Source organism: Prionailurus bengalensis, chromosome B4, assembly GCF_016509475.1.
Source record: "Prionailurus bengalensis isolate Pbe53 chromosome B4, Fcat_Pben_1.1_paternal_pri, whole genome shotgun sequence".
NCBI classification, from domain to species: domain Eukaryota; kingdom Metazoa; phylum Chordata; class Mammalia; order Carnivora; family Felidae; genus Prionailurus; species Prionailurus bengalensis.
In genome coordinates this window covers 91,397,706-91,415,749 of record NC_057358.1, presented here as the reverse complement: position 1 = coordinate 91,415,749, position 18,044 = coordinate 91,397,706, and the positions used below count along the sequence as shown (strand labels likewise).

General features: G+C 43.3%; 1 protein-coding gene across 9 annotated transcripts in view; it reads left to right on the top strand.

The window, feature by feature from the left end:
* Positions 1-18,044, top strand: part of GRIP1 (glutamate receptor interacting protein 1) — a 687,726-nt gene that overhangs the window by 637,173 nt on the left and 32,509 nt on the right. For all 9 annotated transcript variants that reach the window (XM_043562978.1, XM_043562973.1, XM_043562977.1 and 6 more), the window contains 3 exons: positions 5,414-5,558; positions 7,690-7,829; positions 7,984-8,178. In XM_043562978.1, the coding sequence (XP_043418913.1) occupies positions 5,414-5,558; positions 7,690-7,829; positions 7,984-8,178 (480 nt within the window). The remainder of the gene's footprint in view (positions 1-5,413; positions 5,559-7,689; positions 7,830-7,983; positions 8,179-18,044) is intronic.

The following is an 18,044-nucleotide window of genomic DNA, read 5'->3' as shown; positions in this document are numbered from 1 at the left end:
TAGAGCCGAGCAGAACAAACAAGTAGGCCGGCCCCCTTTCATGTCTTTCGCTAATAGTCGTAAACCTTCTGTTGCGATATAAAAGCTTCTTATAATATCATTAACATCTGTTTGGGCTCACTTTGAAACTTACTGGCGATCCTGCATTTTTGTCTTCTCAGAAAGTTTTTGTTCTGGCTAAACACTCCCGTTGCTCCTTTCTAAGCTGGAGCAGCCTCAAGGAGAGAGGGTCTTGGAATGCTTCCTACCTCCAAAATGGCCTGAGCATGAATGGCGGTTATCACCCTCCTAAGCTGTAGGACCTTACAACTGCCAGTCGGGCGAAAGCCCGAGAAGACAGATGGAGTGGGAAGTGTAGCCTGAAGCTGACTCAGACACTCTCAGCGCTGTGGAGGGAGGATGCTCTAGGTTTGCTGGTCCCCACGGTGGCAGCCCGGGTCTTACTGTCACTCTTTGAGTGAGCCATAGTTGGGTTTACATCACCTTGCGGAAGAAAACTAGACCTCAGAGTCGCCGGGACAGTGACTCACGAGGTTCTCTGAGAGACTGCGTCCCTCGGAACTGTGACTCAGGCTAACAACATCCACTTATCCTCTCGCTCATTTGTCCAGCCGTTTACCAAAGTCCCCGGGGTGCCAGACATCGTTCTGGGGACATGAAGACAACATGTCTATTTTCAAGGTGATCCTATTCGAATGGCGGAGACAAGTAGAGAAATCATTCAAACATAGAGTGAAAAGTATATACTAGAACATGCATGCATTCTTGATGGGGGCAAATATTGGTTCTCAGGGAGCAAAGAATCTTAGACGTTATATTAGAATGGTTTGTGGCCCTTCAAAGCCTAACCTTACCTGACTGAATCCATTCTTCAGATTTAATTTCTCTTGTTACAGAGAATTTAAATTGAATTGAATGTTTCTCCTTGAGGAGGGGAACAAGAATGAAGAGGAGTTGAGAACACTGGTAGAATACACAGGAGCTATGGGATCCCCTGGAAAAGCTGCTGGCCCTGGCCCGGTAACCAGGAAGGCTTCCTGAAAGATGAGACCCCGAGCCAAGTCTCAAAGAAAGGGTAGAAATTCTCCGGAGAAAGAAAGGCGTTTGTGCGTAGGGAGTAACACATGCCAGGTTGAAGATGTTAGAAAAGCACTTTTCTAACTACGCTTTAAGGAGCTACAGCTGGTTCAGTGAGGAGAGAAGTTAGGAGATGGGACTGTGGTGGGAGAGGGGGCATGACCCTCTGGGGACTCAGAGGCTCCAGCTCAGCTCATACAAAGTGGTTGTATTTTATTCTCAAAAGAACTGAGGAACTACAGGAAAGCTTCAAGTAAGACAGTAACATATTCAGATTTATGCCTTAAAAATATTCTGGGAAGAAAAGAGGAGGAATTGTCTATTGGCAGCACTGGTGAAAATAGATGTGGGGGAGGGGCAAAGGCAGGAGCCCAACCAGGAAAACAATTTAGGAAGAAACTGTGAAAAAACAGGGCAGAGCTGAGGTGGGGGCCTCTTCTAGAGCGAGTGTCGGTGGGAAGTTCTGGGAACGTCGCCTGGTGGACAGATGGCTCATAAGGGTCTGGATGAGACAGTGTGTGTGCAGCCACCACCGTCTGTGAAAGTAAGGAAGCCAGACTAATTAAATAATCGTTTACTCAAGGCATCCATGAGTGTTTTCTAAGGAAATTTCTATCTTTTTTTTTTTAAGTTTGTTTAAGTAACCTCTACACCTGAGGTAGGACTGGAACTCGGGACTCTGAGATCAAGAGTCGCATGCTCCTCCAACTGAGCCACCCAGATGTCCCGATATTTTTACAGTTTTCGGGCGCCTGGGTGGCTCAGTCGGTTAAGCATCCGACTTAGGCTCAGGTCATGATCTCGCGGTTCGTGAGTTCGAGCCCCGCATCCGGCTCTGTGCTGACCGCTCGGAGCCTGGAGCCTGCTTCGGATTCTGTGTCTCCCTCTCTCTCTGCCCCTCCCCTGCTCCTGCTCTGTCTCTCTCACTCTGAAAAATAAACATAAAAATATTTTTAAATAAATAAATAATAAAAAAAAACCAATTTTATTACGACAACTTCAAATGTATTTTTTAAATGGAGAAGAATGGTGGCATGGACCATCCAACACCACCAAGCATCATGGACCATCCAACACCACCAAGCATCATGGACCATCCAACACCACCAAGCATCATGGACCATCCAACACCACCAAGCATCATGGACCATCCAACACCACCAAGCATCATGGACCATCCAACACCACCAAGCATCAACAACTGTTAACTTAGGATCAATCTTGCTATACAGCTCCACTCTGATCCTAATCTCCCCGCTCCACCCACACACTGAATTACATTGAACAAATTCTAGACACCTATAACCCCACCTTATAAATACTCTTAATGTACCTATAAATGATGTTCTTTCAAAGGATTTCTAAAAGATGTAGCTCCATATCATCACAGTTTAAAATATTAGCAATAATTCCTAATATCATCCAATATTCATTCAGTGTGCCATTTCCTTGATTTACGTGTGTGTGTGTGTGTGTATCATTAGTTATGTAGGTAGAGATAGATAGATAAACTGATAGATTGATTTAAAAAAAAAAAAAAACAGGGGCGCCTGGGTGGCTCGGTCGGTTAAGCATCCGACTTCGGCTCAGGTCGTGATCTCACGGTCCGTGAGTTCGAGCCCCGCGTCGGGCTCTGTGCTGGCAGCTCGGAGCCTGGAGCCTGCTTCGGATTCTGTGTCTCCCTCTCTCTCTGACCCTCCCCCGTTCATGCTCTGTCCTCTCTCTGTCTCAAAAATAAACATTTACAAAAATTTTTTTTAATCAAAAAAAAACAGTTGGTTTTAATTTGGTACAAAAAAAACCTACTCATTGTTTTTGGTTGAAATGTCTCTTAAATATTCCCTTTCTGGTCTTTGTTCCTGACAATTTACTTAATGAAGAATTCAGAAATAAGCTTCTATTTCTGTCGTAATCTAACATAGCCTCACTTCTTCCTGTTTCCATCCCAACGTGACAGATAACAGGAGTGTGTCCTTCCTCACTAAAATACTGCCGTTTTTTTAATTGGCATCCCCATCACAATTTAAACTCATCGAGTGCCTTAAGAATTGACGGCTTGTTATTGTGAGGCCTCAGCTGCCTACGTTAAAAATGTCCCTACATAAAGTGGCCTGTCTTAAACCCATTCACTCTATTCTGGTGTTATTTTGTCATCTTTGTGATGCAAGTTGCAAAACTGTCAAAAACAAAAAACAAAAAACAAAAAAAACAAAAACAACAACAACAAAAACCACCCAGGGCACTCACTCTGGATCTCCTAAAGAAGAAGTGAAATAGAACCAGCTTTTCCACCTTTTCCCAGCTAGTGGGACTGCACCCAAGCCCAGCTTCCTATAGACCAGTGGTTATTTTCATCTGGGCTGAAGTTTTAACTGAAACTTCCCACAGGTTGCTGGGTTCCGCTACTGGACAGCTGTCATTTCCCACAACTCCCATTAAGCACCGGTGGCCAAGTCCAGACTATTTGGTGTCCATTGACAAAGCAGTGTTCCTGCTTGCCCTATAAGGCAGAACAATAAGGGTCAGGGTCTTTCCACTGGCATAAACACCCGCACTGAATGACCAGTAGAGTGAGTGCCCCGGGGGTGACTACTATTTAATAATGCCAAGGTCTACTAATCAAATGACTCACCTAGAATTCTATCCAGAATATAGTTGGTAGCACAGTCTACGAAGTACATGTAATCTATCCAATAATACCCTATTCCTTTATGTCAAAGCCAGCTCTGGAGGATGATGACGTATCATAGTGTCGAAAATTTAGACTTTTGACCTCTGCCTCCACACGGTACTGTATCCTCCTGCTTCCTTCAGCAGCTCCCTAGCACATGATCACCACCTTGGTGGCCACTTGGGTAGAAGCCTGTAAGTAGTTTGTGAGCCGTCAAACTAAAGCTCTTGACACTGGATGTGGAGGCTTCTTGTCTGCCAGTACAGATTTGAGTGTAATATTGGATATTTTTATATCGTAAGAGGTTGATTTAAGCATTGCCGTGTGTGGTAGACGGTCTTGAATTCTCTGTGCATGGAGCTTATTAGGAGTAGAGTACTGAGGAAGTGGGGGGGATGGGTACATTCCAGAAGTCGCAGTCTATGGCAAGAATGAAGTAAACGCTGGCAGGAGAGAACATATCACTTCCTACGCTACTCTACAGACCTTTCATTTTATGCTCATTGTAATTGTTCACTGTACACACAGATAATTGAATCGTTCATTCAGGCTCTTCTTTTCCTCCTTATTTCAGGGTTTCATGTCATAAATGAACAGCTGCTCCTTGCAGAAACGTGACTGTGGTAATGCTTAACTAGGATACAGTCTGACTGTAAAACTGACTGTGTTAAAGTAGCTCCGGGACCATTTCACTGTATCCTTGGGCACAGAAATGAAACAGCTCCTTAGCCATTGGCGGCTCCGGGGCACAAGGAGAAGAATGAGAAATGCCCAAGGACTTGAAGCATGTCACAAGCAAAGAAAAACACTTTGAAATCTGAGACTGCATATTTGTAACCCTGACGCACTGAAAACCCCCAACAATGTTAAAGGTGTCCCGTGACATCTTGCAGGCCAGTGCTGTGGGAAGACCGCATTGACAGAGGATTTCCTTCATACTAATGTTAAATAGTGAAAGTTAGTTCATGACCGTGGCAGCCTGGGATATGCTCCCGAAACGTGATTTGCATGGCTCTTAATCTCTAGAACAGAGGAGAGAGAACCATTCAAACCACGACTTTAAATACCTGTGAATTTATCCGTAGGATTGACGTTTCAAGATACAATCGGTGGAATGGCGTGTAAGGGATTTTAGATTTCTAAGGCACCTCGTCCGAGCCCCGCTTGGCCATGTATATGCTAACGTTTGCTCCACCCCTGAGTAAAATGTTCTCATATTGGAAGTTAGCTTGCTTGGAAAGGCCTGGAAATAGGAGTGGCCTGGCCGGGTCTCTGTCACTGCATGACTCTCTCTCTCCTGCTTCAGTTCCTCCTCAGCCCTTCGCTCATGCCTCAGGTATTTGTGGCACACAAGTGCTGGGCAAGCCCTGTATTGGGTATGGACACCGTCCAAAGGGCCTGCGGTGCCAGCTCGGTGGCTCACTCACTGATTTCAAACACAGGTCATTAGGCAGTGAACCCCTTCCCGGACACTAAGGTAACCACATCCCTGTATTAGAATGTGATATATCCTAAGGAGATTCTACTTCCCCAAATAATGATTTCCTGAGACATAATGTTTTCACGATGACGTTTCGAGTTTCTTATTTTGTGCATGAATATATGTGTCTTCTTGCTTCGCCTTTTCCAAAGAAACCAATTATGACTCCTTGGCGTTTATTGCAGATGAGCAAGAAAGTTCCGGAGCAATTATTTACACTGTGGAGCTTAAGCGCTATGGGGGGCCCCTTGGCATCACAATTTCAGGAACTGAAGAGCCGTTTGATCCTATAATCATTTCAAGCCTCACTAAAGGGGGATTAGCTGAAAGGTAAAACTTCAAGAAAATGCTACAATTACCTGTGTCTGAGATGGGTTGCTGTCCTCACAGCCGCATAGAAGTATGCTCCCCTCTCCTGCTTGGTTACCTGTTGACTTTTTCAGATCCGCACAAAGAATTGATTTTAGAGCTTGAGAACTCTCAGGCAGAGCTCCGACTTGACTTTGAGGGGCATCTTACAGGCAGTAACAGATATCATGGGCTTAGCCTTGATATTACTCTCCGGAAATGTGTACACTTGACCACAGTCGACTGGAGGTGGGTTTATATTGTGTCCATTTTGAGAGGAGACTGAAGTTCAGGGAGGTTAAAAGGCTTGTCCAGTTCAATTCTGCAAACATTTACTGAGGCTCTGTTACCTGACAGGTACTGGGTTTGGCCGCTGTGTTTTCCAGAGAGGATGACACAGGCTTTGTCTTCAAAGATTTGGGGAAACAAAGTGTAGTGACCCATCTTCATAATGTCTTATAACTTAGAAGATCCATCTGCTGCGTTGGCAATGATGCACACACACACCCAACCCCCGCTAAATTGCTTTTCTTTCTGAGACGTGATATGGTGCATCTTCCAAACCCCATAACCAGATCTTTCCTCTGGTAGGCTTGCTCAGGGAAGCACACACGTCATTCATGCCGACACGAATAATGGTTTGCAGAGTAGAGATGCAGCACTGCAGAATTTTGGAGCTTCCAGGCACCTTGGAAGTCAGCTCCCCCAACATCTTCATCTGGGAGATGTGGGCACTGAGACAGCTCAGAAAGGTTCACCCTGTAGGAATGTCACAGTCCGATATTAACAGAGATGCCGACGCTGTGGTATTCTTCAGATATTCTCTTTTCCTGGCTTCCCCTGCTAGAGAGACAGTCTCACATATCTCTGTTAGGGAGACAACAAGAAAAGATTAATATTGATCTGATTCAGCCACCTACCGGTCAAGTGTTCTATGGTTTACAACACAGATCTTTCATAAACTGGAGATCCTTTATGAATGAATTAAGTGATCTTTTTTTTTCCCCCTAAGAAAAAATTTCCTTGAGAGTAGATGCATCGGTCGACTCGTTAAGCGTGCTCTCATAACCTGTGTGACCGCATGTCACCTCTGTTACCCCAGTTGCTGCTGCCCAGTGCCCCAGAAGCAAGCTGTGGTCAGAACGCTCAGCCTCAAGCAGCCTGTGAGCTGGGCCACTTCCTTCCCTCAGCGTGCTTACAGTGAGCCAGTACAATAAGAGGCTAGCGCTTGGAGAGACTGAGTGTTTATACCATCCCTGAGCTTGAAAGCTTATGACCCTCCTCCTTCCCCACCCAGTGCTTCCAAAGATGGATATGGTGAACATCAGAATTATGAATTCCAACCTGCCTGCTCAGAACTGGGTGAGGACGGAAAGAGAAGAGAAAAGGCCAAAGGTTTATTAGTTCATCGATCAATAAATTTTCTTTATCCATCTTTCAAGAGCAGGCTGAGCCCTTTACATGAGATTCCCCGTTTAATCCTCAGGGCTCCCCTGAGAGATGATTATCCCCATTATGCCCCCTGAGACGTGAGGAAACTGACACCCAGAGAGCTTAAATGAAGGTACCCGGGCCACACAACTGGGAAGTTTGGATTACAATGTAACATTAATTGATTCCTGAATGGAGCCTTTTCTATCCTTGGAATTACCAACAGAGGGACCCCGACGCACCAGGGTCTGGTGTAGGTCCCCACCTCTCTGAGCCTCACTCCCGGTGAGCTGCGGGAGTGATTGTGTTCAGTCTTTCAAATCTGTCAAAAGAAGGCATGCCCCATACTAAACATCGCTGCGTTTATTGTCCAACATTGTTTCTTTCCTCGGGATCTTTAAGAGGTTACCAAATGACCCAGCGTTTTTTTGGAACGTAAAAAGCACACAAGTCCGTTCGAAATGCTAATTAAAACAGTTTTTCTGATTTTATTTGAAACTAAAAAGTGATTCCCAGCAGATGCAGTTATCTTGTACCATTGCCCAGGAGAAAGCTAGAAGTGGCTTCTAGAGACCCTTGCCAAATCTTTATTACTATGAATATATAAAGTATGGTGGGGAATTGATATTCAGCTGCACACAGGGATTATTTCTACCTTTCCTATTACCATGTGGTGTTTCAGAACCGGCGCAATCCACATAGGAGACCGAATCCTGGCCATCAACAGCAGCAGCTTGAAAGGGAAGCCTCTGAGTGAGGCCATCCATTTGCTACAGATGGCCGGAGAGACCGTCACCTTGAAGATTAAGAAACAGACAGATGGTGAGTGGGTCGAGAGCCACAGTGAAGGGTTTTCAGTGCATTTCTTTGCCTGCGTGTGTGTGTTTCTAAGGAAATGACTCTCCTGAGGGAGTATGTCAATATCTTTTTATTTAAATGGACGCTTAGACTTCAAACTCCTTCTCTGTCTTTAAAGCCCAGGCAGCATCAAGTCCCAAGAAATTCCCCATCTCTAGCCACCTGAGTGACCTGGGAGATGTGGAGGAGGACCCCTCTCTGGCACAGAAGCCAGGCAAGCTCACTGACACGTACCCCTCCACCGTGCCCAGTGTGGACAGTGCGGTAGACTCGTGGGACGGCTCTGGAATAGATAGCGGCTATGGGAATCAAGGTATGTCCTAGCCTCAGGGAGCAGGGGACTGACTGTTGAAGCCCGTGTGCCTCAAAGAGCCACCCTCTGCTTTCTGAAAAGAAACACCTTTGTTTATTTTACTTGCGTCTACTTCAGCATAACCAGATTGAACACACTGAATATGGCGGCCTGGCATTTTCTCCTTAACACCCGTAAGTCATGAGCATTTATCAAACACTTGCGAGGCCCTCGCCAGATCTACTGATGTCTAACTGTTCAATCCAGAACTTGCCCTTCATACGTAGATTAATATGAAGCAACCCATACAATAAAGCGGTTCACTGAAGACAGGCCCCATTCTTACTTTTTAAGCAGGCTTTCCACAAAGATGGATTGGGAGTGCTGAAGGTGTGTGCTTCAAGAGATGAGTCAGTGACTTGTGACCCCATTTATTCCTGCCTCCCCCTGACTTTTAATAGAAACTTATCCAGGTTTCCCAAACACTCGCTATTAGAGAGCTGTAGCCACGATATATGAAAGTAGAGAGCAGATTTTTCTCCACAAGCATCATCCTCATGTGAAGAAGGGTAACCTCCATTAAAAGTTAAACCTCACTGACAATGTGAACGTACAAAAAGTGTTAGGCTGAATGCGGACTCTAAACTAAAAGCTTCTTGTCTCTTCCCTTCGACTCTTTCCTTCGAATGATACACAGCATCAAAAGAGAAATGTGTCAAAAATTCTTTGTATTTCTCCCACATGGGATTGAGACGTGATTGCCCCCATCTGGATCTCTGGTGAAAATGCCCCTCGAGGAAAGGATGTTCCAGATTGCCCCTGTGGTGCCTAGAGAATATTTGAATTGCAGGTTAAGCCACATCTGCTCAACTACCTAAAGGGGGACAGACTGGCCACCAGCGGGGACTGGGGTGTCCTGGCCATCTTCACATGTGCTGAAAGCTGTAGGTGGGACACTGGCCACACAGAGGAGTTGGTTTGAAAGCAAGATACAACAGATACACTTAAAAGACCACGGCGGAAGGCCTCACAAATGCTCCTAATCTCTTAGACCTTGCAATTTCATTTCCGGGACTCTGTCCTAAGGAAATAATTTTACCAGAGTCAGAGATACAAAGACATTGTTTTAGGCACTGTGTACAATGTGTAAATATTAGTGAAACAAAAATGTCAACGGACAGGGAATTAAATAAATTTTTGGTGTATCTATTCCAAACAAACACTAAAGCTAAAACTTCACCTTCTCTTTTTTGCCTTGTATAAATTCCAGCCTTCACATCCCTTTTCTGCTCTGATTTAACTCGGTCAGAGAATAAAACACATAAACCAAGAGTCTGGAGTCCCACACTCACTTGGGTGTGGGAGTTGGTTTGTAACTTATTTAGCTACTTTTTAGGAGACTGTATCCAGTGTGCTCTCTTCCTGGTTCTGCTAGTTTTCTCCCCTCAAGTCCCATGAAGAGTAGAGGACAAGGAAAAGGAATGATATTTCAAAAGTTCTCAAGTCGTCACTTGTCAGAGAGGATACTGGAGTTTGGTGGAGAAAATATTCTGAAGACCCAAAATAGAATTGGAGCTTTTATGTATCTGCCAATTAATTTTTCCACGTCATAATTGCTTGTGACGGCTTAGCTATCCCATCAAATAACTGCTCTTCTCATTGCCTGTGAGTTGATGAGTCACCAGAGGTCTCAGATAAAGGACAGAAGTCAAATTCTCTCAGCGTAGACTCTGAGGTTTATTTATTAATGTGCTTGCTTCTTTATTGTTTGTTAATGTGGAGACTTTCATGTTACACAGATTGTTTGTAAGGATGTTCTTGATTTTAATGATGTCCACCCATAAGGTAACGTGTAAGAACTTAGCTACTCTCAGGGCCACCTGGCTGGCTCAGTCAGCAGACCGAGCGACTCTTGATCTTGGGGTCATGAGTTCGAGCCCCACTTTGGGTGTAGAGATTACTTAAAATGAATAAACAAATTTTAAAACTTAAAAAAAATTAAAAGAGAAAGAACTTAGGTACTCTGCCCCTTTATACCATAGGATGAGGACTGTGATTAGCATACTAAATATAGGGCCTTTCCCAAAGTAATAAAAAATGAAGAACCACTTATTATTCATGAAGCTTTTGGAAATGTGAATTCCTAGATGGAGAATTGTGATCATAATAATATTAAATTTGACGTTAGTAAGTTAGAAACCTTTATGAGGTTAGAGAGATGATGAAAACATAGTAACACCTTATATTTGTGAAACTCTAATCTCAGTTCTCATAAGGAACATGAAGTTCCTCAGCGTGAGGGGAGAATTTAGGAGGCAGCTCTCCCACATCCTCGCCGGGAGCTCTGATGGTCTGAAGTTCTCACTCGTACGGAGCTGAAATGTGTCTGCCCGTGGCCCCTGCCTGTCGGTCTCAGTTGTGCCCTCCAGGTCATTCAGAACTAGACTGAAGTGTCTTCTACTCAACAGCCCTTCAGATACTCAAAGTCGGCTATCGTGCCTCTTTGGAGTCTTTCCTTCTCCAAGCAAAATCGCCCCAGGTCCTTAACTGTTCCTCGCATAAAACTTACTTTTGAGTGTCTTTATCATCCTGAGGGCCTCTCTTCTGAGTATGTTCAAGTTTAACTTTATACTTCTTGAAGTCTGTCTCTCAGAAAGGAAGGTTATACAACAGCCTGACAGTCCAGAGCAACTCAAGCCTGTCACCTTCATCACTGAAAATTTTAGAGCCTGTGAACACAGCCTATCTTAACCTCAGCGTAAGAATTTTGGTGGTCAGATCCTGTCTGTCACTCATTTTGAGCTTATTGTTTACCAAGATCTCAAAGTATGTTTTTTTTCCTTTTCCTTGTGTTATTAGGTTAAACCCAGTCTCTCCAGATTGTGCTTGTGCAGTTGGCTTTTTTTAAAAGTAAGGCATAGAACCATACTTCCTTTTCCCTGGTAAATACTGTGTTGTGAGATACAGATGATCTTCAACGTGCTCTTCCAGACTCTCAGGAGACCTTCTACCATATCCCGGGAAGACGTTGCACGTTCTGACTGTACCCTGCAGTCCACAATAGCTGTCCCATTCCCAATAAGATGTCACACCTCCATGATGCACATCTTCCTCCTTGGGGCCAATGTCTCTGCAGCCACATTCCTTACTGTTCTCTGCTTCTTCTCCAAAGTGTCAAACTTGTTCCTTTCATTCATTCAACAGATATGTAATGGCTGGCACACTAAAAGGCCAGCATACATGGATACACATGATGGGCCAGAGAGTTGGGGTCCCTATTCTCATGGAAGGGGTAATGTACTTGAAGGGCCAATTAACAAGCTCCTACAGTGCAAAGTATTAATTAGTTAACACAGGAAGAAGTAGGACGGAGTCATCAAAGCTGTGGGGAAAGGAGTGTGTTTAAAGAAGTCTTGGGGACGGGGCGCCTGGGTGGCGCAGTCGGTTAAGCGTCCGACTTCAGCCAGGTCACGATCTCCCGGTCCGTGAGTTCGAGCCCCGCGTCAGGCTCTGGGCTGATGGCTCGGAGCCTGGAGCCTGTTTCCGATTCTGTGTCTCCCTCTCTCTCTGCCCCTCCCCCGTTCATGCTCTGTCTCTCTCTGTCCCAAAAATAAATAAACGTTGAAAAAATTTAAAAAAATAAAAAATAAATAAATAAATAAAGAAGTCTTGGGGCGCCTGGGTGGCTTAGTTGGTTAAATGTCCAGCTTCGGCTCAGGTCGGGATCTCGCAGTCTGTGAGTTTGAGCCCCGCGTCGGGCTCTGTGCTGACAGCTCAGAACCTGGAGCCTGCTTCGGATTCTGTGTCTCCCTCTCTCTCTGCCCTTTCCCTGCTTGCACTTTCTCTCTCTCTCTCTCTCTCTCTCTCTCTCAAAAATAAACATTAAAGGGCGCCTGGGTGGCGCAGTCGGTTAAGCGTCCGACTTCAGCCAGGTCACGATCTCCCGGTCCGGGAGTTCGAGCCCCGCGTCAGGCTCTGGGCTGATGGCTCAGAGCCTGGAGCCTGTTTCCGATTCTGTGTCTCCCTCTCTCTCTGCCCCTCCCCCGTTCATGCTCTGTCTCTCTCTGTCCCAAAAATAAATAAACGTTGGAAAAAAAATTTTTTTTAAATAAACATTAAAAAAAATTTTTTTAAAGAAGTCTTACAATGGGATGACTCTCAATTCTATTGTGCAACTCTAGGATGCAGACTTTTTCTAGTCTGCCTCTGGGTCAGCTTCTTCTATTTCTCATTCTCTTGACCCTTATGTTCATACCCTCCTGCCTTATCGAAATCTTATGCTTTGGCCCTCTTGTCTTATTTATGCCTCTTACTCAAAAAACCCTTTCCTTGGATTTAGCAAAGGATGGACTGACAAATTGCTTGTACCTGGACTCTGTCATTCTCCTGGATGGCGTAGCTCTTTTGTTGTCTGTAATTCTTGACTCTCAACTCAGATAGCTTTGTTTTTGTCTTATCCTACCCTAATCTTTAGATATTTCTTTCTTTTGAGTTCATCTTTTTCAGCTTTATTGAGATATAATTGACAAATAAAATTGTATATATTTAAAGTATACAATGTGATGATTTTGATGTACAAACATATTATGAAATGATTACCATCAAGTTGATTGACACATCCACCATCTTACGTTGTTACCATTTGTGTGTGTGTGTGTGTGTGTGTGTGTGTGTGTGGTGAGAATGCTTAAGGTCTATTTTCTTAGCATATTTCAAGTATACAGTATTTTTAACTGTAGTCACCATACTGTAAATGGTGTGAAGTTAATCAAACTCTGTAAATCTGCAGAACTTATCATGTCTCCATTTCTCCCACTCCCTGGCCCCTGGCAAGCACATTCTACTGTCTGTTTCTATGAGTTTGACGTTTTGTTTTGTTTTGTTTTTAATTTAAGCTTTACATATAAGTGAGCTAGTAGTATTTGTTTTCTCGCTCACTTATTTTATTTAGCATAATATACTCCAGATTCACCCATATTGTTGCAAATAGGATTTCCTTCATTTTTATGGGTGAATAATTTTCTGTTGTGTATATACATTACATTTCTTTATTCATTCATCTGTCAGTGGACACTTAGGTTGTTTCTGTATCTTGACTATTGTGGATAATGCTGTTATTATATTCTATCTCTTCAAGATACCTACTATATTTCCTTCTGGATATATACCCAGATGTGGGATTGGTGGATCCATTTTGAGGTCATTTGTATCATTTGTATTTTCTCAGAAAAAAAAAATCTGTTTCACACAGGTTTTTAAATGTATTTGTGTACAATTAAGGAATTTCTTGTTTGACTCTTTTTATTTTCTTGGTTTCTATAATTATTTCCCCAATATTGTCCCATATTTGGTATATTTGTGCTTTTATTCTTTTTTCCCATGAGCATGCTGGTAATGATTTATTTTTATTTAGTAGTTTTCTGAAGAACTGACTCTTGCATTTATTTATTAGTTCTGTTCTTATTTTTTAAAATACATTTTTGCTTTGAGTTTGATTAACTTTACTCCATTCTTCTTAGGTTTTCTGTTCATGACTAGAATTGGGTACCTGATTTGTTTATTTCCATGCTTCCTTGTACTTTTCATAAAGATATCGATGACTGAGAAGAGACATCAACATTATGAAAGTGTTGAATCACTATGTCATACACGTGAAACTACGAGTACACTGTAGGTTAACTAAGTGGAATTTACATAAAAACTTAAAAAAAGAGAGAGACGCCAACAAGTATAGTCAGAGAGCCCAAGCTCCCTTTAATATAGTTAAGGAACACAACATAGTACATAAAGAGAGTAGCCAGGGCAGAAGACTGAGCAGTATTCTCCCCATTGGGAGGGCTTTTCTTTCTCTCTTCTATATCTCTTCTGACCTCTACAATCTCATGTTTTATCTCCTTCTATCATGTGGCCTTGCCCAATTTTCCTTGAGTTCTTCTATCTGTGCTTTGACCTCTTGCTTTATAGAGGTGGTGGTTTCAGTGTGCATCTTTTAAATATCGTGATGATGTATTTGGTCATATGTATCATTTGCTCCATGGCAGCCTTGTACTCATGAGTATCCTTCATCTGCTATTGCTTTGTTTTTCTGTTTCTTCTCCCCCTTGTTTGTTTGTTTTTTTTTTTAAATATTAACTTGGTATACATCTTATGACAGTTCCTTTTTAATTATTGCTCATCTGTGGATGAGATGACTTCTTTCTAAGTTGGAAGTTTGAAAGAGGGTCTCTTTCAAAGAAGAGCCCAAGTTGTGCTCCAGGCTAGGAAAAATGACCCCCCCCCCCCCGCCCCGTTCACAGTGACCTGTGATGAGTGCCTTCTTCCCCAGCCCACAGAGATGGCAACCGTAGGCTGCCAGCAGTGCGGAATTCCTTCCTGCTCGCCTGATAGATTGCTTCCTGCAGGTGGTGGCCTATCTGTAGGTGTGGTCCTTCAGCCCGCCTCCCTGGCTTGCCCTGGTGCCAGACTGGGTCCAGGGCACTTCCTGCCACCAGCATGTGCAATCCATTCTGGTCTTCCAAACAAAGGACTGTTGTTTTGCTTTATGCCATGGCCCCTGCTTTGGAAGCGTGGGCCCTCTCTGAAATCGCTGGCCATAGGTGTCTCCTCATGGCTCCTTAATACCGCTTCTCACTCCCTGTTTGACTCAGGGAATTTGGTAACTTTTTTCATGTATTTATGGTTTGAGATTCTAGTTTTGCTGAAGATGAAGTTTATGTTGTTTGTCAACCCTTTTTGTCTTGAGATGATTTCTGGAAAAGATAGAGAACTATTTTGCTCTGCCATTTTAAGAGCAAAATGTGGTCTTAAAATGACCACATTCTCATCTAAACACCTTGAATATTTCTTGGCTAGAACAATTACAAGTAGTTACACAAATGTATGATTTGATTTTCTCATTCTTAACGAAACTCGATTTTTATGAAACAAATTTTGGCAGGGAATTATCTGGCTCACTTGACTATCCTAAAATTGGCTTCCAAAAATGAAAGTAACAGCAGGAGCTACAGCCCCCAAATTGCACAGTTGAAGACTGCATTTCAAAACCATTCTCTGATTTCAAATTTTATGACTATGAACCAACATTGTTGAGTTCGCTTTTTAAAATTAATACTCAGTGTGAATTAAGAACTATAAATGTAACATATTAATCTGCACAGTATTGTGGTACTGAAAACCAAATAGTACAATATTGGAGTATCAGAATTTTACAGGTATCTGAAGTGTAGTTACCTTAAAAATAAAAATCATTATACCAAGATTGCCAACATTTGTACAGACCTATTTTCCATTACGCTAATGAATAAAACTAAACATTACTCTCAGTGAAAGGAATCTAGACTGAATTTTTTTCACGTTTATTTATTTTGAGAGAGAGAGAGAGTGTGTGCGTGCACACAAGCAGAGGAGGGGCAGAGAGAGAAGGAGAGAGGGAGATTCCCAAGCAGGCCTCGCACTGTCAGCGCAGAACCTGACATGGGACTCGAACCCACGGACTGCAAGAGCCAAAACCAAGGGCCAGACGCTTACCTGACTGAGCCATCCAGGTGCCCCTAGACTGGATTTTATACCTTGTATCAGTTTGCCTGGGCTGCTATAACAAAATACCACCGACTGGGGAGCTTAAACAATAGAAATTCATTTTCCAGTGTTCAGGAGGCTAGAAATCCGAGATCAAGGTGCCAGGTTTGGTTTCTCCCCGTCTCTTTCCTCGCTTGCAAATGGTTGTCTCCTCACCGTATCTTCACATGGCCTTTCTTACGTGTGAGCTCATCCTTGGTATCTCTTGTGTGTGTCTAAATAGTCTCTTATAAGGACTCCAATCAGAGTAAACTATGGCCTCACCTTTTGACTTCACTTAATCCGAATTACCTCTTTACAGGTCTTTAAATGCAGTCCCATTGATGGCGAGGGCATCAACATACGAATTTAGGTGCAAATACAAGTCAGTCCATAACATACCTCGCGTTATGTCATCAAGGATAAGACCAGATACTGAAACGTAGATGGGAAGGAAGGAAAGAAGGAAGGAGGAAGGGAGAGAGAGGGAAAAAGAAAGAAAGGTTTCCAATGCTAAATAAAAAGAGTAATGACTTAGGAAATGCATTTTTTAAAAATTACATCTGTCTTTCCATGGATTTATCAATTTTGAATTTAAAATCTAGTTTCCAATATCATACCTGCTTGTTACTTTTATGTGCTCACACCATCATTCAATAAAAACAAAGTCTAATTGTATTTCTGGCCGTTGATTTTTCTCACACCTGGGCTGCCTCACTGATTCCGTTCCTCCTGTGGCGTTTAAGTCTGACTCCCCTTGTAAAGGGATGTTCCTCAGGGCTGCTAACTTCTCGACTGTGGCAACCAGCCTGTCTTTATTTAAGCTCAATTTCCGTCAGATATTCCCTATGTTCAATTATGCTCCCATCCTCCACCTGCATTCGTTAGGTATCGAGTTCACGTACATATGAGAGAAAACACAAAGGACGGCGTTTAAGCAAGTGAGTTATTTTTCTCCCGCTGTAGTAGAGCCTGGAGGAGGCAGGTAGCCCCGCGGTGTCGTCGTGGACCAGCATCTTCTACTTCCTCCCTGCTTCGCATGTCTCCTGTCTCTCCATTCATTGCCTTTTCTTATAAAACCTTCATCATGCCTGAACTATTTACCTCTTCACCAGCTCCTTACTTTGAGTATATTACCATCAATGATCCTTAAGAAACAAACAAACAAACAAAAAAACCTAAATCTAACCTTGCCCCTCCCTTAAAAACAAAATAACAAAAGCCCTCTTGGTGGTTTTCTGTTGTTATAGGATAACATGGAAGGTCCTTAGCTTAAAGCACAGAGCTCTTTGTAATGTAGGTACAACTGCCTCGTCAACCTATCTCCTGACTTTTCCCTGCAGGACCTTTAACCCTATACATCCTGAACTTCTTTCTCACTCTTCTCCAAGCAAGCTTTGCTCTTTAGTACTTTATAGCACTAGGTATTTTGATCCGTTAATCAATCCCTGCCTTGATCCATTCTAAATCAGTGGAGAAGTAGAAATGGGGGGGGGGGGCACTTGGGTGGCTCAGTCTCAGCTCAGGTCATGATCTCACAGTTCATGAGTTCGAGTCCCTCACTGGACTCAACTGTTGTCAGTGCAGAGCCCCGTTTGGATCTTCTGTCTCTCTCTCCCTGCCCCTTCCCCGCTCGCATGCTCACTTGCTCGCTCTCTAAAAAAAAAGTAGAAATGGAGTCAGCTATGGATTAAAAATTAACTATTTTTGGGTTTTTGGAGAGGAGGCATTTTGTTTTGTTTTGTTTTGCTAGAAAAGCTGAGTTGAACATGCAGCCAGAGAATCAAGATTGTTATTTCCCAGGTGCCTGGGTGGCTCAGTCGGTTGACCATCTGACTTTGGCTTAGGTCATGATCTCACAACTCAGCTCCTGAGTTCCAGCCCTGCATTGGGCTCTGTGCTGACAACTCAGAGCCTGGAGCCTGCTTCGAATTCTGTGTCTCCCTCTCTCTTTGCCTCTCCCCTGCTCGTGCTCTGTATGTCTCTCTCAAAAATGAATAAACACCAAAAAAAATTTTTTTAATATTGTTATATCCCTACCCCTAACCCAAGTCTAGATGTTGGGACATAAATGAGGGGGAAGTCAGACCAGCAAAGCAAACTGTTGGATTTGATTTAGCTGAATAGAACTGAATACCTAACGTTACAGTGGCTTAAATCATTTTTTTTTAAGTAGGCATTTCAGAGCTGGTATATACTTCTACAGTGTTGTCAAGGAACCACACTCTTAAATATTTCTTCTCTATTGTGCTTAGCCCTTGGCTTCCGTCTTTGAGTTTACCACATGATCCAAGGTGGTTACCAGGGTGCCAGCTATTTCCTCTACATTC